Source organism: Dasypus novemcinctus, chromosome 2 (assembly GCF_030445035.2).
Source record: "Dasypus novemcinctus isolate mDasNov1 chromosome 2, mDasNov1.1.hap2, whole genome shotgun sequence".
In the NCBI taxonomy this organism is placed as follows: Eukaryota; Metazoa; Chordata; class Mammalia; order Cingulata; family Dasypodidae; genus Dasypus; species Dasypus novemcinctus.
In genome coordinates, this window is record NC_080674.1 from 78,801,447 (window position 1) to 78,822,449 (window position 21,003).

General features: G+C 47.7%; 1 protein-coding gene across 2 annotated transcripts; it reads right to left on the reverse strand.

Moving 5' to 3' along the window:
- Positions 1-1,744: 1,744 nt before the first annotated feature.
- On the reverse strand, positions 1,745-9,638 carry OTP (orthopedia homeobox). 2 transcript variants are annotated; one of them, XM_004463468.2, is made up of 3 exons: positions 9,602-9,638; positions 7,822-8,231; positions 1,745-2,275 (listed from the first exon to the last, which is right to left on the reverse strand). In XM_004463468.2, exons 1-3 carry the CDS (start codon positions 9,636-9,638, stop codon positions 1,745-1,747), a joined length of 978 nt encoding a protein of 325 aa, XP_004463525.1. The 2 variants fall into 2 exon arrangements, 1 of the variants encoding a protein (XP_004463525.1); XR_009180239.1 differs by lacking the exons at positions 7,822-8,231; positions 9,602-9,638 and adding an exon at positions 3,627-3,811 and having other exon boundaries at positions 2,190-2,275.
- Between the last annotated feature and the right edge of the window lie 11,365 nt (positions 9,639-21,003).

Sequence of the window (21,003 nt, forward strand, 5' to 3'; positions counted from 1 at the left end):
CCAAACGCCGGGGTCCCGCCAATGAGGCCTGTGCGCCTTACTGGAGCGCGAATTGAGAACCCCCAGGACGAGTCCTCCGTCCCTCCCTTCTCAAGGATCCTCGCGTCATTCAAAGTCACACCAAAAGCCATCATTCTCCATATCACATACTGAAAATGATTTTATTTTATCCATTTACATTTAACTTGATATAAACTTGTCCGGAAAAGTCAAACAATATGCTTTATATCCGCTCAAACATTTATTAAGAAACCAAATTCCATAAATAAGCACAGACAGTAAGTTAAAACATATCACAAATTGACCAGTATGTAACAAGAATGCTTTATCTACACAAAACATCCTATTTCACATGTTTGTTCATTCGTAGAAAGCGCTTCTGTTCTCTGGGTTTGGATTTGACCAGCACATGCAGAAAGAGCTGATTGTATTTCTCTGTACAAAGTTGCAGGGTTGTAGATGTCCAAGTGCACCCACCCGCGGCCGCCAAGGGCCAGAGCGGTGACCGGGGCGGGGGCACGAGGGACGACAGGACTACCACAGAACAACCAAGGGCACAGAGAAGCGAGAAGAGTGAAAAGAAAAAGGAAGCAATCAAACACCAGTCCTAAAGGATCCAGAAAAGAGATGTGGCTTTTGATTTTGCAAAAAGAAATTTTTTTTCTTGACTGTTTATTTTATTCTTCCTTATAAAGACTTATCAAAATGGGTAAGATCATCTCTCTTCATCACATGACTGCTTTAGTCTACTCCAGCCACCCAATCCACTGGCATGTTCCTCGTGAGAAGCCTTCCCTTCAATACCCTCACACAGTTGTCTTAAGAAAAGAAGAAAAAAAAATTTTAAATAAAAACGTCTTTTGCAAGCCAATAGAGGGCTGCATGGAGGAGACTGGATGAACGAGACAAGGGTAGGGCTGCTGAAGAAAGAAAGGAAGAAGAACACAAGGATAAATCAAAGTATGGGCCCTCAGATGAGGCTATTGGTAATAGATGTTTGTCTTCCTTTAAGACAAAAATCCCTAACATTGTGCTGTCCCTTGAACACGTCCGTATGTGACCTAGGTGCACTACATGTGTGTGGTGTCTGAGAGTGAGCGAGAGTGCGAGTGTGTGTTTCTGCCCACAAACCAGTCCATTGGTGTCTGATTTCAGATCCTGAGTCGACTCCCTGGTAAGTAAAATGGCGGGAAGGATGCTTTTTGCAAGGCGCAGAAGGAGGGGCGTGAGATGCAGCGGGAAAGAAAGGAGGGGAGGGGAGGCGGCGGGCGAGGGGCCTTAGACGTGGTGTGGAACGGGTGGGTGGGAACGCCGCCTGGCAGAAGGCCGGAGGAGTGGGCGGCGAGCGCGCCCACAGCCAGCGGGGAGGCCGAGGGTCGCGGGAAGGGATGGAGGGAGGCGCTAGGGACGGGGTCGAGGAAGGAGCTGGATGGGAAGGCCAGAGGGACTCTCCGGGGGCGAGGGACCGTGAGCGAGAGAGATCAGGCGGGGAGCGGGGGCTCGTGGGCTGGGGCTTGGAGCGAACCCAGACGAGTGGAGGAGAAGAGGCGCGGGCGAAGCGGGACCCGGCGGGGAATGGGGCGGGACCGGGCAGGGCACCGGGGCCGGGACGGGGGCCGGGTCGGGGCAGGGAGCCGGGGTCGGAGCCCCGGCAGGGCGCGGGGGCCCAGAGAGCGCGCCGAGAGCGCCTCCGGAGCGGCCTGGCGCCGGCGCCGGGGGCAGAACGGGCCGCGGCGCGGCGGCATTAAGTGAAGCTCATGGAGACTGTGTGCTCGAGCGCCTTGCGGCGGAGGGAGGCGATGCTCGTGCCCCGCCACACGTCGCTGCTGTCCGGGGAGCTGCAGAGCTGGGGCGAGCCGGAGACGTTGCTGGGGCCGGGAAGGGAGGCGGGCACCATGCCGGGGAAGGCGGGCTGGTAGAGGTGCGACTGCAACCCCGCGCCGTTGGAGCCCGCCAGGCTGTTGGACAGGCCCATGGAGTTGGGCGGCGGCCCGGCGGCGAGGCTGCACTGGGACAGCGACTGCGCCATGGCCTGCTGCCTGCCCAGCGCGGGCGGCAGCGGCAGCTGCGACACGCCCGGCATGGCGGCCGCCGCCCAGCGCGTGTCGTTGGCGTGGAAAGAGCACAGGCTGTCGCCCATGGCGGCGGCCGCCGCGGCGGCGGCTGACGGGAACTGAGGCAGGCCCGGCGTGGGCAGCAGCGTGCCCGGAGCGCGGAACACGTTGGTCGTCTTCTTTCGCTTCTTCCACTTGGCACGCCGATTCTGGAACCAGACCTGCAGCGGGCGGAGGCGGGAGATGCAGAGCGCGCGGTTAGCGACCTGAACCGCCAACCTGCGATGCGGCAGAAGTCCCCATCGTGCATACCCAGATACACCCACTTATTACCCAGGCCGAGCAAATGCCTTCTGCCTGGCAGGCCCTCCACCCATGCAGAAACCCTGAATTCCCGCGCTTGGGAGCAATGGTGCCCTGGAGAGCTGACAGCGCACACAGACTACCGCGTGCGGAGGTCACCAAGCCGCTGCGCTCTGGCACATACTGTGCACTGCACAGATGCGCAAGTCTGCAGGCGGGCATGTGTCAAGGCTCGACCCACAGGTGAACAAATGAAGATAAACATGTGTACCCAGGTGGCTTAATAGCATGGCTTATAACATTGATGAGGTATAGAATTTTCAGAAAGGCTGGAAATTTGGAAATTGATGAAGGGCCACTGAAGCCATAGCCAGTTTCAAAATCAAAAGACAAAGGAAAACGCCCTACCATCACGGTTGACAGAGCTGAGAGGTTACTATAGTGATCCGAGTGGAAAGTCCCTTTTCCCTTCCCACCCAGCTCCTTCCACGACACCAAATCCCCTTTGTCTGGGTTGCACGTGTGTGTTGGAAGCTGAAGCCCTGAGCCCCGGGGGCCTTCAAGTCTATTCTTTTCAAGAACTTTCCGTGGACTCCAATTCCCTCAAGTTACCTCCGTTTCATCCATAGGCTGTAAAAGCAAATTCTCTGGCTGATACACATTAAAGGTCAAGTTTAAAGCTCAGATTTGTTATGGATCCAATTTAATTTTGCTTAGACAAACCCAGGTGTCGTTTTTCAGGAAGATGTGTTTGGTAAAATTAAATATACTCCAAAAAAGAGAGTCTTCTACTCTTTCTTAACAGTGGCCCAGAAATTTCAGACCCTACCAGGCAAATTTGCCTACGAATGTCAAAGTCACAGCCACAGAAGAAGGATTCTGCCTGAAATACATCAAGTAAGCCGCCTGACCAAGATAACCCCTCTTTATACCATATTTGAATTTCATCTTAAAAAAAAAGTTGCCAGCATGCCTACTTGGTAGGTCTGTGGTTTAACATCTAATCAGCTGGAAGTTTACTGTGCGTCAATATAACTGATGTGGGACACAGGTCCCGTCCTGATGGAGTTCCCTCTTAGAATTTGGCCAACGCAATTTGAACACCTTATTCGTGGTCCGAAGGTTATTCATCCGTTAATCCAACCTCTAGTGTGTATTCTGCGAGCTAGAGCATCGTGAGTATAGACGTACCTGCCCCCAATTCTCGTTAAACCAGCCATGCACAGCGGTGTGTTCACACCCGTGCAAGTGAAGACACACTCTGCTTACCAGTGTGAACATCGATGGTTGCCGTGGAGAATTATCGCCCGGCCCAGGGCTGGCCCTGGCCTTTCCGCCTTACCCGCGTCGTCGGTTTCTACCCCATTTCCCACGTTGTCTGCCTACCCCACTGTCTGCGCTGGGTAAAGCCGCCGCGTCCCTTCCCCCACGCAGCTCCAGAATTGGTGGCAAGGCTGCTAATGAGGCAGCAGGGGCCTTGGGGTGCGCGAGATCACTGCGGCCCGCTGCGGATTGAGCTGTTAGCGGCCGTCGCGCGAGCGCAGGGAGGCACAGCGAGGAGACGCGCGGGGACAGATTGCTTTACAAGAGCCACCCAGGGCTGGACTGGGGGGAGGTAGAAGGAATGGAGGCCCTCTACCACCCCCCAGACAGGGATGTTGTCTGTCTCCAAACAGCCCCCAAACCTCACAACCCGCACCCAGATAGGTTTTGATTGGTATTTGTAAATTTAAGACCCGTTCCTAATACCCTGCAGGTGTTGAGGCTTTGGCCGGTGAATCCCGAAACGTTTGGTTGTTTGTGGTGCATGGTGGAGAAAGGAGAGGGATTTGGGGGGGGGGGGGGGAGGAGAGAAGGTGACAGGAGGGGAGAGAAGAAGAAGAAAGGAAGGGGGGGAAAAAACTGCTCCGCAGCATTTCAGTAAAAAACGCTATCGCCAGAAAGCTTTCTGGTTCTAGGATCTACTCAGGCACAAGCGGAAAAGAACAGCTGTTAAAGAACTAGATATTATAGAAATAATCGAAAAATCGTGCTCAATTATGTTTGAGGGTTACTAGTCAAATGGTGGCTACAAAGTATTTTATGTTTCATGGCTTACTGGAATTGGGGAAAAAAATCTGTATGGGGTCTGAGTACCTCCGTTCCAAGCTATCATGCATATGTTTCTAAAATGTGAATGTTTCCACTTGAAAACTAGAGCATGACGGATTAAAATGCAGGCAAAACCTGAGGGAGATTTTGAGAATGCACAGATGACAACTGAGGAAATATATTAACCGCAACCACAGGCAACTTGTACTCAGTTTGAAATGCAGCTCTTCTTGGAAAATGCTTAATACAACAGTGAGAATCTAATGGAGGTTGGAATCTAAAAATCCACTTTCATGATATCTGCTGTTACAGTAATATAGACATACTGTAAATGTATTTTAAAATATATAGCCCGTTTAATTCCCCAGCTGTAAATGACTCTAAAATAGAGAAAGGGGGGAGAGAGAATATTACTTTTTCTCCCCTCGAAGCAAACTCTTTATGAAGATCTCATTGGAATCCAGCAAATGATTAATGTGGAGATTTGGGAGGAAATCTGGGGAGCTGTATTAAAGCCTAGATCTCAGGTTCATTTCGATCAGCCAGCCGTGAACCCTGGGCTGAATTCATTACACTTTAATAGTGCTGGGAGAGGAAGAAAATGCAATTTCTCATTCCATTAGAAAACTAGAAAATACTCTCAGCTTGTCCCCCTATTAAGATGTGGCAGGTGACAGGGCCATTCTGGGGGACACGGTCAATGGAATTACAGCACATTATTTTTGTTCGTATAAAATATTGAAAGGCAAGCCTGACTGTGCAGAAGTTATTTCACTGATTTGGTTTTTATGTAAATAAAATATTGAAAGTTAATTAATCCGTGCTAGAGACTAATGATTATGCTTATTATATTGCATTTGATCGCGTAATTTGCATGATTCTCGCATTGCTGCTTAATAAGCCATTCCAGGTTATAAATAATTCTGAAATTGGTTTCTAATAATGGCATGCTATAAAAGGAATGGTTTTATTACACTAGCTAGAAAAGGGGAGCAATATCAGACATGGAATTGGCCTCCATGTGAGTAGAGTTACTTTAATAAATACCTAAAAGTTTGATATATACTAGATATAGATAGAAAGTATATGGGATAATTTAGTTTAGAATAAAAATTTTTCTTTAAAAACATACAGTTGCAACAAATTAAATGTTTAGTTCATTTTTAATCAGTGTGGTGGCCCACATACCAAAAAGTATGTGTGGCAATCTGTTAATGATAGGAAAACTATGAAGTACTCATCATATAAGAACATAAACCAATTACTATTTAATTTGAATTTGGTCAAGGAGCAATGGTACAGTGAATTGTGAAGTAAATACATTTTCCATAAATTATTTTTGCATTAAATTACATAATGTTAATCATTTTGAAATGTTAATTAAGAAGGTTATGTTGATCTGATTACTTTTTAAACTGTGGAACATTATTTTTAAAAATATTGAAATTGCTGTTCTATTAAATTGTTTCTATCAGCAGCCTCAAGCTATTATCTTTGGTTGAACATTATGCTAGCACAATTAAAGTACTTTATCTCTTTCTTCTTGCATATTCTTTTGTGTACTTTTTGAAAATAACTGTTTCTATTACATAGCTTATATTTTATTTCACTTATAACTTTTTCTATTAAAAGAATCACTGTCATTAACCTTTGGAAGACCTAATAAAGTTTAATAGACCTCATTTTCTTTTTTCATAAGATCAGTTGTCCAATTATATTTTATTTGTGATTCTAAGTTCTATTTTAATTTAAGCTAACTACCAGTATGGTTAGGTTATGTAACAGTATTTTACTTTTTAAAGCAAAAACCCACAAAATTTTCAACCAGTCTTATCATTAGTATTAAAGCAACTATTGAAACTGTATTTATCTGTAAAGGCTTGAGCTAAACTTAGGTTTAGAAAGAGGAGCAAGGTAACATTTTAAATAGCATTACTAATATATCTGCACAATAAAATTAGCAACCTTTCAGTGTATAACTTCAACAACCATTGAGTCAGCCCTTCCAGAGTTCACTGAGAAAGTCACCCAGATTTTACTGAGTAAAACATAATAATCATTATCTTAAATCCTGAATATTACATTATTAATTGGGCCACTTTAACTCCTCGATAGTATCCATTTGCTGACCATTAGAGTAGAAGCATAAACTGTTTTCCAGTTTAGATTATCTTTAAAATGCCAATAGAGAAAGAAATATCCAACACTGTGATTATGGACACTCTTATTGCTTACTACTTAGTTCAAATGTAAAATAACGGAGATCTTTATACTTAATTTGCAAAAACAGCTGGCTCTGGTTTAATAAATGAGTCCGTTTGACACCCAAGATATCGGACAGAAAACACCCAAGTCGAAGATGGCAACGAGTTTTCAGCACCCTGGATAGCTCAAGACTAAGCGTCCTTTTTTGGAATTTCAAGGGCAGCATATGTCCGTAAAATATTTGATATATTGCTTTCACTCCTAAAAAAGGCAACTAAAAATCTGGGATTTCATTGAATTTACACTTCTATTCCCAAATTTCCAATAAATTATAGGTGTGGTTTTCTAGGTGTTATATAATTTTCAACTTGGAAGGCGATTGGGCAGGAATAGGGGGCAATAATGATTTTGTCTATTACCTGTCAACCTTTCCTGTCCTAAATGTCCCTTCTGTGGGCGGGTGTCTACAACAGTACGCTCTTTTTTTTTTTTTCCTTTTCTTTCCAGTTTCCTTAGGAAAACCAAAGAAGTCTGGCGCTCACAGGTTATGGGGCATCGCTCTAACCGCTCCCAGCGTTCTAGTAGGAAACCAAAATTCAAACCCCTTGCAGACATCAAAGCTAGAAGGATTTTGCCTGCGAGCGTCGGAGGATGATTTTCAAGAGAATAAAATGGTAACTTGAAACCCAGGTGTGGCTCCTCAGAAAAGGGCGCCCATACCGCTGGATTTTCTATCTTTTCATGTTTTCTGAATATCGTTGCCTCCCTTCATTTATCCAGAAGTTTAATACAATCTCAAGAGGGAGTAATGAAATACTTGTGAATAACGCGAGTTCGAGTCAGTTTTGCGCTTGGCTTAGCAGCATGGAAGACCGCGGAGGTTCCCTTCTCAGGAAGAAAGGCGAATCTGGCTGCCGAAAAACGGCGGACTTCGTTTTTAGTAGTTTCTGCAGGGAAGTAGATATATTGGCGGGAGATGGGGACCCTGTGTGTCCATTGGAAATGGTGATTGAGGCCACTTTCTGGGCAGAGAAAGAGCTACATCGACTCAGGAACACAGAAGCAATAAAATGCAGCCAGGGATCCCGTCCGGGAAAGGGTAAACGCTTTGCCCAAATCCTCTCGCCCGCTCCTTGCCTTTTGCCCCCGGCGCCCAGGCCCCACGTACCTGCACTCGGGACTCGGTGAGCCCGATACGCAGTGCCAGCTCCTCGCGCATGAAAATGTCGGGGTAGTGCGTCTTGGCGAAGCTCCTCTCCAACTCGTTGAGCTGTGCGGGGGTGAAGCGCGTCCGGTGGCGCTTTTGCTTCTGTTGGCCTTGCTGCTGGCCCGCTTGGCTGGGGTTCGGGCCGCCCTGGGGCCCGGGCTGTTTGTCCGGGTCCTTGGCGCTCACCGCCAGCGAGGCCGTGGTAGTCCCCACCGTGGTGATGTCCTCTCCGGGCAGCAGAGTGGCTCCCTCGACCGGATCGGAGTTGGGGGCCAGGTCCCCCGGATGGCCCCCGGGGTCGGAGCCCCCCACGCCCAGCCTACACTTCACCGCCTCCCGGTGGCCAAGAAGCTCGGCGGCATCTTTCATACCTGAGGAGGCAAGGAGGTCGCGGTCACTACTTTCCTGGCGAGGCCGGGTGGGACTATCCTCCCGGGGCGGTCCTCCTTCAGGCCCATTCTCCGCTCTTTCCGCGCCCACGTTTGCCCTTTGACGGAACTCCTGGGGTGCTCATCTCGTTTCCCTAGGATTTGGACGCCAGGCTGGAATAACATCTCCCGGCCCTGTCTGCTCTGTCTGCAGCCGGCTCCCGCAGTAAACAGCACATGCTTTCCTCTCTCCCACAATAAAACACTCCCAAACCTGGCAGTAAAATGTGTCTCTGAGTCCCTTTCACAAATTGAACCCCTGGCGCCCCAGGAAACCAAGAGCAAATGTTTGGGTCTGAAAAAGAAAGAAAAGAAAAGAGAAGAAAAGAAAAGTAAAGAAGGAAATGAAAAGAAAAGAGAAAGAAAGAAAGAGAAAGAGAGAGAGAAAGAGAAAGAAAGAGAAAGAGAAAGAGATTAAATGACTCCTTAGCTACTGCCCCACCTGCGCTTCGGCAGCGGGTTGAACTCTACCTCTGGCCCTTAGCGGATCCCCTCTTGCCTTAGTGAGATGAATGTCTTCAAGCCTTCCACCCCCTGAAATCAACCCAAATCAGTTCGTCCTCCCCCTCAAATCAAAGAAAAGTATTTGGAAAATGGAGTCACATCCATCACCAAAGATTCCCGAGCTGAAAACCCAGAGCCCAGCAAAACAGACAGCATTAAGGAAACACTAGTTAAACTCTCTGGGAATAATAGTGAATCAAACTTTAGAGAATTCAACTTTTTTTCCCCCGGAGACATAAAAGTCGCGTTCCTCTCAACCACTGACAAGAGGGATGCCTGTGTGGCAGAATTTAGCTTTCTCCTTTCTCAGACAGCACACTTAGAAAGCCCGCCTAGATTGCACCAGGCTTCTACTTCATGACAGATTTTCTACGAATTCAACCACATTTAGACGAGGAGGGAAGTTAATATAGGGGAGAGAGAACGAAAAGGAAAAAAGACAGAGACTGAGAAATCTCAAATCAAAGCAAATGGGAGGGGGGAAAGAAAGAGAGTGAAAAAAAAAAAACCTCCAAGCAAATTATCGGGGTGTAGATCGCCTTTCAAAATAATAATAATAATAAGAGGGGGTGGGGAAGAGAAAAGAAATAAGAGAAAAAGTAACAGCATTCCCCAACTCCTTTTTTGGATCTACATTTTTCCATAGATTTTTTTAAACGATGTTAAATCAAATTAAACTTTAATGTAGCACAATTACTTTTAAAGAAATTAGTCCATTTAGGGCGCATTAAGGTAAAATAAGGAACAAATTGACAATTTCCTGCCCCAGCTTCTTCTGGCTGCCCAGGCGACGAGAGGCGCACACTCACCTAGCCTGGCGTCCAGGAGGTCGGCGTGAGACAGCATCGCGCACCGCTCCAGGGCGAAAGCTGTTCCCCCCCAAATTTTAGCGGCTTTAAGTTATTTAAAATAGATATAAGCTATAAGCTATACGATATAGATATATATAGATCACCTAAATGAAAGAAAATTCGGTTTGTGGTTAAAAAGGGGGCTTCTTGCATTATAATGTCCTTTAGAGAGACGGGGAGGTGCTTAACAGTTGAATGAACCCGTGAGCAGCTCGGCAAGGGGACCAATCAGGAGGGCAGCCTGCAAATGTCAGCGCCCGGAGAGTCCCCCACTCCGCCCGCCCGCGCGCGCCCGCCCGCCCGGAGGAGGCGGCGGCGGCCGCCCCGGCGGCTCCAGCCCCCGAGCAGCAACGAAAGCAGCGGCGGCCGCCTTGGCTTCGCCCTGGGCTTCTGGGCACAGCCTCCGTCAGTTTTTTTTTCCTTTCGATTTTCCCCGGGCACACCTTTCCTCCCCCTTGCCCCGCCCTGCTCGCCTCAAAAGCGCCGCGCGCTCTCCTCGAGCAAAGATCTTTCCGAAGCAGGGGCAGGGCAGGGGTCAGGGGAGGGCATGACCCCCGCGTGACCCGGGAGATGCCCGCGCGCTCCGGGCCTGCCGCGGCCGCGGGCCTGCCCACGCGGGGTACGGCGAGCCCTCGCCGCCGCCCGCCACCGCGCCTCGACTTCGCCGCCTGCCAGCGAGTCGGCCCCCGGGCTCCGGGCGCCCTGGCTGGGCTCCAGGGCCTGACGAACCTCAACCCCGCGGCAGGCGTAGGGCGCAGAGAGGAGCGGGCTCCCCCCCAGCCTCCCCCGCCAGCGTGGCTGCTGCGGGGCCGGCGCGCGGGGTCGGTTCGTGTGCTCCGCACCCTTCCGCCGTGCTCCTCCCCGGCTCCCGCTCGGTGGCCTGGCGCACGCTGGCATCCTGGCCCCCCCAGCCCGCTCTTTTGGTCAAAGTTTCTAAGTTCAGCTCGACTCTCAACTCCATTTAGGCTGTAAATAAAGTTAAATGCTCTTTATTTTCCTCTCGAATATGTTAAACTACTTGAACAATTTAAAGTGCTTTGCACAAGTGAAGCGAACCATTTCTAATGTTCTGATTTTTCAGAGCCAGCCAACAACAAAGTTTAGATTAGTAATATATTTCTAACCACAGTAATTTTCAAGATCATTAGGCATTTATGTAATTAGTGCCAAATCTATAAGCTTTTATTACGATTATTAGAGTAAAATCAGTATAAATTTGTACTAATTTACTACTGTTTAGACTTGGCTGTCAAGCCCGGAGGTTCTTATTGTAAATGATAACTGAGGAAATTAAGTGCAAAATTCTGTACCATTTCTGATCTGCTCCTAAACAATCCGTTTCAATTGTATTTGTAGCAGAACATAATGCCCTTTTAAAGTTATTTGACTTGTATTTTTATTTGCAACACAAGAAAAATGCCCCCTACCCAGGCACAATGAAAACTGATATTTACTATTCCCAACTTGATTAACATTGATTTTTAATTCGAGAGCGATGCAATTAAGATTATTCATTTAGAGCAAATAAAGCTTCCACAAAAGGGTGGCCCTATGAAGTCTGTTTTAAATAATACTGAGCAAATGGCCTTTTTTGTTCACCGCCCAATTGACTTAGACAAAACATTGGAAATGCTGCCTGAGAGCAGATGCGAGAGGAATTGTGTGTGTGTGTGTGTGTGTGTGTCCTTAGCTATATGTGTGACAGGGACCGGGCTAGGAGACAAAGGAGGCGGCAGAGCGGACTCTAGGGCAGTTTTGTTTCCTCCTCTTTCCCTCCTGCAACCAGTTCCCCTCCTCTTAACCACACTAGCGCGCGAGCGAACACATGTGCCCACACACCGGCCACACCGGGTCCTTCCAAGCAGCTGAGTCCGTTTCCCAGGAAGCTCCCGGCCTGGCCGAGCATCGGCGACGGACGCAGCCCCTGACAACTCGGCCTACGTGGGGTTGGGGAGGCCCGGCCGAGGGCTCTGGCTTGGCGGAGCCCGGGCGGCCGCAGCTTGTCTGTCAGAAAACGCCCCACGTCCTTCCGAGATAGGCTTTGCCTGGGAGGAGAACACAATCCTAAAGCAAACAGAGTCGCTCCAATGATAGCTCTTCCCTCCCCCTGCAAAACCACGATCTAGAAGCTAGAGCGGGGGGCGCGCGCAGCAGGAGGCCGGCCGCCCGGGGCGGGGCGGCGGGAGCCCGGAAACTGGCTCCGGAGTGCGCACCTGGCCGTGCGCGTCCAGGAGCTCGCGGGGGGCTTCTGCCAGCTTGGGTGGAGCTTGCGGGATATCCCGGGCGGGAGCGCAGGGACAGAAGCGGGGAGAAGGGACTGAGGGGCAGACGTCGGGCCTGGCAACCGCACCTCCCTCACCCAAACAGGCAGATCCGCCCGAGGCCCGCCCGGCTGCAGCTCCGCAACGCTCGGGAAAGGAGGGAGGAGAGGCCGCGGCGCGGGGAGACGAGGAGAAGGGCGCGGGTGCCAGAGTCTACACGTGTATGCACACAGGCGCTCCAGTCCTCGTCCCGCAGCCCTCCCCGGGGCAGCCTCCTGCCGTGCGTTATCCTCCCACACGCACTCGCTCGTATATTCTGTTTTGTTGTATCTTTCAGGTCGATAAATAAATGTGTAATAGTTAATGTGAAGACACATCAGAGTAATAACAATGGGACGAAATCAAAGGATTATCCATCTCTGTTAGTAACCGCTGAATAACAATGTTGCGGCGTGATTGATAGCCCGCTTCATTTTATGACTTTTCTATTGGTCTTGATTTTTATAGCAGTATAAACAAACTAAATCATTTCTTCCAAGACTTCAGAGCATAAGCATCTCAGAGAGGGGGGCAAAGGGAGAAAGGAAAGGGAAATTTGCGGAATGGGAGGGGGCGGCCGGGGGCGGCGTGTGGGCGTCGAGGTGGGGTGGACGCGAGCTGGAGCCGGAGCCGGGAGCTGGCTGCCAGCAGGCGTGGCGAGGAAAACGACAATAGCCTGGATGTGAAATGCCAGTCCCGCTCTCGGTTCCCTCTCGACAGCTCGTTTTGGCCTATGTCTGAAACCACCTGGGCAGCGCCCGTGATGTATTTACCAGAGGTTTATTTCCCGTCATCTTCCCACGTTCCTGGGGCAGCCGGGAAAGTGCCGGTCAGGCCCATTGCTGTTGATAATTTAAGGCATTTCCCACATGATCATGGGAGCTGAAGTCCCTAACAAGGCGAGGCTTTAGCGCAATGGCCCCCAAATCTTCAGAATGACAAGAATGTCTTCAGAAATCACTTCAAAGCAAAGTAAAAGGATTTTCTATGACGGATCCAGTGATTTTTCCTCAATAAATAGGTTTTAGATTGTTAGACACACGTAGAAGTGGAACAAAGGGAACTACCAGAAAATATATTGGTTGCCCCTAATAAAATTTATTTAGATAGTTTACTTCTCATAAAAAATAGAGATTGAATTTTGTACAAGAGCCTGCCAAGGAGCGATGCACAGGGAAATCATTTTTTTCTTTCTCCTTCTCCCCCCACCCCCTTCTCCTTTTTAACGAAGCACAAAGAGCATTTAAAGGCCAGAGAAACCGCTCCTGCTCCCTCCGGGCCGCGCTCCCAGACCACTCCAGAGAACTTTGTAGCTTTTGGAAAAGTAGGCTTTCTGGGAGATTATGTTTTTTAAGAAAACCAAATTTTGATGACTGAATGTAAATTACTAGCATAGAGACCGCAAACTCCGTCTCTTTCGTCGGGCTCTGTCGTCCAGTTTCAGGACAAAACTTAGAAAATAGAGTAGTTGGATACGGAGGTAGGGTAGAGTTGGGGGGGGGGGGTGGAGTTCAGCTCCAGATGCCTTAAAAATGGATTTGTGCTGATTAGGTTTATAGTTCTGATGTGTTTTTTCTCTAATCGAACTTCTATGTTCATTGTGAATCCTTTGTAAAGATAGTAAGATAGAGAATAAAAATATATATCCCGTGCTCCGGAAAGAATGGGATAGTGGGCCCAGCGCCTTAATTGCTTTTTCCACTTACAGAAACCTCGGGTATTTATTAAATGCAACTTTCGACTGCTTGGGTTGTTTGTAAACTGCTCTCTTTTCTTTGCAGACAGTGGGCTGAAATATGGCGCGTTATTATTCACATTCCGGCTATTAAATGCTGAATTGTAACATTGTTCCCCTTAATGAGGAGCGCCTCCCTCAATAATTAACGATCTCACATTTTCCTATTTTCTTGCCTGATGAAAAGAATCAATTTTAATTCCTGGTAAATTACAGCCATGCTTTTGGGTATTTGCTTACAGAAAACAAATCAAGTGACTTGAACACTCCTGTTTACTTTTCCATACATGTAATAACCCAAACGCAATGGCAAATCAGATTGTGTTCCCCAGGCCTACTTTAAAACAGGAAAAAGAATAAAGGGTGTGGGGTCAAATACGGGAGGAAATAAAGAAAGCTCTCAAATTCACTACGTTTGTACTTCTGTTTAGAATAATGGTAACCACATCTCTTGCACATCCTACGGCAGGCACCACAGCTCCCAGCCTTGCCTCACTCCCATCCATACCCTTCTCTGGAAGAAGTCGTGGTCCATATTTGGCCACACTGGAGTGTGGAACTGCTCGATGTGTTTCTCATTTGGGGGAGGGTGTGTCGATTGAGGGTGGGATGAGCGGAAGGAAGGAACTATGCAAGAGACCAGCCAAGGCTCAGTGAAGTTGTGACGGAAGGGCTGGCATTCCTCGGCCGAAATGAACCCTTTCCAGCTTGCCTAGCAGAGACCACAGCCAAAGAGGCTTCAGCTGAAAGCTTCTGCCAGGCGACTGCAAAGGGACCTCGGCTAGCCTTGGAGCGGGGCTCTCCAGGGCAGAGGCAACGCCTTTAACCCCTAGCCAAACAGGCTTGGGTCCAGCCAAAATGTGCAATCTCCCGGGCAACCTGGGCCCCGAGTGCGGGGGTTCCCGGCCACTGCCAGCGAAGGTTGTCAGGTTGATGTCGCCCCCCGGGAGCCTGTGGCCGCAAAACCTCTTTGCCGGGACTCACACACCTGGAAATTTTCTTCTTTTTTAAGCACAGGGAAACGGACTGCGTGTACATGACGCATGTACTTGTTTGTGCACTTGTGTGAGCAGTATGTGTCCCCTGAGTGTTCACCCGGGCTGCGGGGACGCGCCGGGGACGGCGGAGGAGCAGAAAACTCACCCAAAAGAGTTTGATTTCCCAATCCTCCGAGAAGCGTTTGATGAAACACGAGCTCTACATAATTTCTTTTTTCCTGCCTGCAATAAATACAGTTTCCCACACTTTCGAGTTTACAAACTACAACCATCCAGTCCACCTGTGTGACTCTTCGTGGATGCTGGGGCCCATCCCTTGCTTTTCTTTTTCCCTCCTCCTCCTCCACCTCCTCCTCCTCCTTCTCCTCCTTCTTTCTCCATCTTTCCCTCAAACACCTGGCACCCTGACCATCAACGCAGAAAGCTCGGTGCAAAACAATGACGGGTCAGCATCCGCCCCCTGACTCCGTATCTTGCTTCTCTCTCTCTCTCTTTTTTTCCTTTGCCGGGTAATTTTAATGGCCCCAATTAGCCACACGGAATATAATAAGCGACATAGAGATTTGGTTTGCATGTGTTAAATTCGTTGCTTTTCTGATTTCTATTTACTCAGAATAAATAATCATATATCAGTTATTCAGTTTAGTGACAAGGCTAGTAATTGGAATAAAAAGAAACAACATCTCATCCTTATCTCTTTCTATAACTAGATATAGCCCCTAATAAGACTGCATCAATCTTATCTAGCAAATAAATAAAATAGACAAACAAACAAATTCGCCTCCAACAAGTTAATGCGGTGTATCTGAGTGGAAAGTAGATATTTTCACGCATTCTGGAGATGAGGAGTGACTTTTAATAAAATCACAAGAAAAACAAATGTAATTCTGTAAGCCATTTCTTCGAGCCGCGGGCTCTCCCCCCTTTCCCCTCGCTGCGCGCCCGCCAGGCAACACCGTCCCAACCTTTTTCTTTTGAAAGGCAGTTAGTCCCAGGTTTACGCCGGACACCGGGGCTCGGCTTCTCCAGCAATTTATACGTTACTTTTTTGGGAGGGGAGTGTGATTCTATATGTAATGAGCCTTCCTCAAATAGGGTTCTCTCTTTCCCTGTCTTTCCTTCACCTTCCCAAGCTTGCTCTTCCCTTTGCTTCTTCCCTCTTTCCTTTCTCTTTTTTCGCTTCCCTTCATTCTCTCGTTCTCATTTCTCTCTCTCCCTTTTCGTATCCCTACTATGTCCTCTCTCCCTCCTTCCTCCCCTCTCTTTGCCTCGGTCCTCCCATGTCCTTTCTTTCCCTCTTTCTCCCTCTTTTCCCTTTTCTCTTTTCTTTCTCTCCCCTCCTCTCTTCTTTCTTCTCCCTTCCTCCCCCTCTTTTCTCTCTACCCCCCTTTCCCTGTCCCTTGTCCCCTCCCCGCAACCCGAGAGCGGCTAATTCCGGGCGTCTATATTCACTCAATTAGAGAAATCTACAGAGAAGATCGATCTTCCATCTGCAGACATGCCAGCTTAACAAATTAGATTCTTGTTTCGTGCAGGTGATTTGGTGACAGTTGGGGAATTAGAAGTAATAAGTTGTTGTGTTTGAGCCCGGGCCCCCGCCCCCCGCGCGCGCCCCTCCCCGCCCGGGGCCCCGCGGCCGCGCCCGCCGCCGGGGCACCCCCTGCAGCCCTGCTCCCCCCACCCCTGCCGGCCCGCGCCTGCCGCCGCCGCCGCCGCATCCCCCGCCGTAATTAGTGCTGCCGCCCTCCATGTGGGCTCGATTAAACCGTGATTTAGCCGAAAGAAATATAATTATGGCTGCAAATAAAATAATCAGCATTGAAGAGCGATTTCCTTAATGAGATGGAGCGGTTGCACGTCACGGAGTAAAGGGGTCTCATTAAGAGGTGGTAATGAGGCTTGGGTGGATGGTGCAGTTACAAAATAGCCCAACTCCTCTGCAGGCCCGGCCCGGCCCGCCGCGGCCGCCGCCTCTCCAGCCCGCGCGCTCGGTCCCGCGGCGCGGGACGGTCGCCGGCCTGCCCCGCCCGGCCCCCAGGGGGCGCTGCGCCAGCCGCGCGGTCGGCCCCGGCCAGGCCAGCGGAGGCGTCGGGGACCAGATTGGCACAAACAGTTCCGAGGGCGCGGGTGGCTGGAGGAGCCTTTCGTTGGGTGGGTGCTGAGGGGCAGCTCAGGGAGCCTCTGGGCTCAGGTGGAAGCCCTTTCGGGTGGGCGTGAGTTCAACGCGAGAGGAGTGTCACAGCACACAGGTGCTCAGAGGGAGAGAGAAGGGGGGGAGGAGGAGGGAGGGAGAGAGAGAGAGAGAGAGGAATGAATCATTTCAAAGCTCTCTTAAGTTGGTCTCTAACTTTTCGGGTTTATTAGGCCTAGGACAGCCTATGAACTCCTTCTTTACATCAAGGTATGTACATACCCCTGTACTAATGTCCAAGTATAGTGAAACCTTACCTTAGTATTTGTTTCTAATTAGATTGTCAGCCCCCTCCTTGACTTAATTTCATCATTTGGAACCATTCTTATTTGGAAAAGGAAACTAAAGTTATCCACACAGAGTGACAATGAGGAAAAAAGTGACAACGAGTCAACTAACATACTTTCCCCTTATTCATCCAACCGATATCTACTGAGCACCTACTCTATGCTAGGTCCAGTTGTGTGGGGTGCTGGGAAGTAAGTGGTGAACAAGATGGGCAGATACAGGCCCTGGTGGAGCTTACAGTCCAGCATGCCCTGCACTCAATTTTTAGGCCATGGTGGGTTGTGGCCATCAGGTATTTGCAACCTGTGGGAGGCAGTGATAAACCTGGATGTAGCTCAGTTTTAGTGTGCTTCAATGCTTCCACCTTCTCAAACAGTATTATCTTGTATTCAGGAAACTGGAATATTGAGGAAAGAAGTGATCTGATCTATTTTTTTCTTTCTTTCTTATTTTTGACTTTAGAACTTCATGTAATACCCTTCCCAGAATGTTCCCATTTTAAAAGAGGACTGCAGAGAGAGGCAAGTTGGAGAGAAAAGTGGCTTTTCCATATCTGTGTGTCTAGGTAGTGGGAGACTTCAGAGAGGAGGACATGGGGGTTAAATAGCTACTATCTAAATTACTGCTTCCTTAATCGACCTCACTAATTGTGGTGGAAACTCTTAACAGTTAAAAAAAACCACTTTGTAGGAAGGGCACAGATACCTTTGAGAATCTGATGAAAGCTGTGGACCATCTCTCATTAAAATGCATGTATTTGTCCCACAAGCCCATCTATGGGTCCATGCCTAGCATTCCAAGGCTGATACAGCAGCTTCAAAAGGTTGGGTTGAACCTAAAGAAGAGTTGGGTAAAGAATCAGAAAGAAATTGTCAAACCTGTAAGTTCCAACAAAACAGCTATTAGAAGAGGCAGACTCACACATTTATAGCAAATTCATATCTTCTGTCTGACTAAATATGGGTTGCTGTTAATCCAAATGTGTATAAAATTTTCCCATGTTGCAGAGAATTCATAGGTGGGCAGCTGCTGCTCTCATCAGATGCAGTCCTTGGGCAGCAGGCACCCTGGCTGGCAAGCACAGCGTCACACAATGGTGGGTCATAGATACACAGACCTTGCCCTGGGTGGAGGTGCAAGTCAATGTGATTAAAATTCATGCACTGGGACCACAGGGAGTGAAAGATGATTAAAAGTCGGTCTTAAGCCCGCTAAAGTCCCCAAATTCAGAGCTTAAACTAATTCTCTCATTCACTCCTCAAAAGGCATTTTACACATTAGGGCCTAAAACCCAGGAGCATAGATGACTTCTCCAGCCTCACACACTTTCACAGGTTGCTAACATATGGAACTAGAAAGTCTTTTCTGCACAAGAGATAGTTTTTTCCTGGCTGCTTTAGAATAAGGATTTATTCTCCTCCACCCTCCCGTAATTTTTGAGAGGTCCCTGAGCCACCCATTAGGAGAGATACTGACTTTTCTATAAACATTTTCCTGGCACGATCATTTTTTCATTCTTCGTGAATCAGCTGAGGTAGGGAGGGGAGTAAGCATTAGTTAGGATACACATTAGGCTGCTGTAAAAGAGACCTCACATAGCAGGTCATGCAAAAGCCTTCCAAGGCTGATAGAGCACCTCCAAAAGATTGGGAACCCAGCTTTCTTCATTGTTGCTTGGCCTTTCTCGATATTTGGCTTTCATTTTATGATCTAATATGTCTACTCCAGCTCCTGCCATTACCTCTGTATTTTAGGCATCTGGAAAGGAGATATAATGGTGAACAAGATAGGGATAGCTATATATATCTATAAATCTAGATATAGTCACACCTTCACAGATGATAGACACCAGAAAAATAAATGCAAATGTGGTATGTAAAATTAAAAGTGAGCAGTAGAGGCTATGAGATAACACAGAGGAAACTAACCTAGTCTTGAGGCCTGGGAAGTGATATCTAAACTGAGCCATAAAGGATGAAAATGAAGTGAGATGGGGTAGAAAGGGAAAAGCATTCTGTAAAGAAATTCTTTCCAAGTCCTAATTTCCTCTATGGCTTCATGTTGTCTATTTGGACTACACAGGAAAGCCTGGACTATAAAGTCTGGGACATTGAGCTTAGTTTATGCTTGCCCCTTGAAAAGAAAATCCTTTTTGAATTTCAAGCCAAGAAATCAAGTTAATTCAATTTAATAAACATTTGTTGGTTCTGGGCTAGGTTCCCAGTCCAATGACAATAGCCCACAGTAGCATTTGACTGAGAGCAGAGAATAAAGTTGAAGTCTTTGAATTTTAGGAAAGGCAGAGGCTTTCTCTATGATGTCACAGCAAAACTCAAAGGATTTCAGTTTGGAAAGATGTGGGCTGAAGGGTGATGATATTGAAGAGCAGAACAGATACTGGGTCCTGTAGCAGCCTTGCTGCACTGAGGCATTCCTTTTCTTACTCAGTCAAAACTACCAAGGTTGTGCTGGAAAGAAAATTTCCTGGAGTGTGTGTGTAGGCAAGGGGCTGGTAACACCTCTGAACCTCACATTCTCTTTGAATTCGTTCACTTTACTGCCTACCGGCCCCCAGAGGATGGTACCCCCTCTTAAATATTCTGTCTCAGGCAAAGATTGAAATCTTTCCCTGGATCCCCCTTAGTCAAGCCAATATTGAATGGTGCTTTCAAAGAATTTCTATAGGTGTATAGAGAACAAAGAAGAAATAAACACAGAAAATTCAAGAAAGTTGTAAACTGCCCAGGTTCTACCAGTTCTTCCTCACTCTTGCCCTCACTCTAATCCAACTTCTTGGACAATTTGATGGCAGTCCTCACACCCTGGTTCCACTTTGTCTCTGTTCAAAGGATGCTTGTTTTAACACTCATCATCTGGGAAGTACCTGCAGGACTGCCCTTGTACAGGGGCAAGAAGGAGCCCTCTATTCTGGGACTTGGCTTTAAAGGACTTCGTTTGGACCTTCTCCAGCTTCATCTCACCCAGAGCCTGCTCTTCCCTTTCTAGATGCTCTAGAACACCTGGGACCTCAGAATTCCTTGCCCACAGTCCTGTTTTCACAGTAATATGAATTGAAGCATGTCCCCCACAAAGACATGCTTAAGCCCTAACCCCTGGCCCTGTGGATGTGAACCCACTTGTAAATAGAGTCTTTAAATATGTTATTTAATTTGTCTCATATTGATGAACCTTTAGGTTCTTTCCAATCTTTTGCTATTAAAAACAAACGGATCGTGCAAAACATGGAACAGAATATACAGGGAATCCAGTTGTGGAAGATGGACTGTGGTTATCAGGACAAATATGAGAATGTTCTCTATAGAATGATAACAAATATATAATGCTAATATAGAGTGTTAATAATCAGGTGGGTTGAGTGGGGAGGGAACACACCAAATGTAAGATACTGACTATAGTCAGTAGTAATATTTTGGCAATTCTCTTTCATAGTTTTAACAAATGTTTTCACAATTCAAGGTGGCGGTGATGGGTGATGTATGGGTGCCTTGTATGATGATGTGTATGCTTGTTTTATAAGCTCACAACTTTTGCTATACAGTAATTTTTTCTGTATGTTCATGTATGAATGATATACTTCAATAAAATTTTATTTTTAAAAAAGCTGCATCATTTCATACATATGCAAATATATCTATAGAATAAATTCCTAGAAGTGGAAGCACAGGAATGAAGCATAACTGGCGATTGCCATCATAGAAGTTGTGCCTATTTATACTTCCATCAGTAATAAATGAGAACTCCCTGGCCAACCCAGTGAGTTATCAAACTTCTGGATCTTTACCAATCTGTTTAGTGAAAAATAGTATCTCAGTGTAGGTGTAGTATGC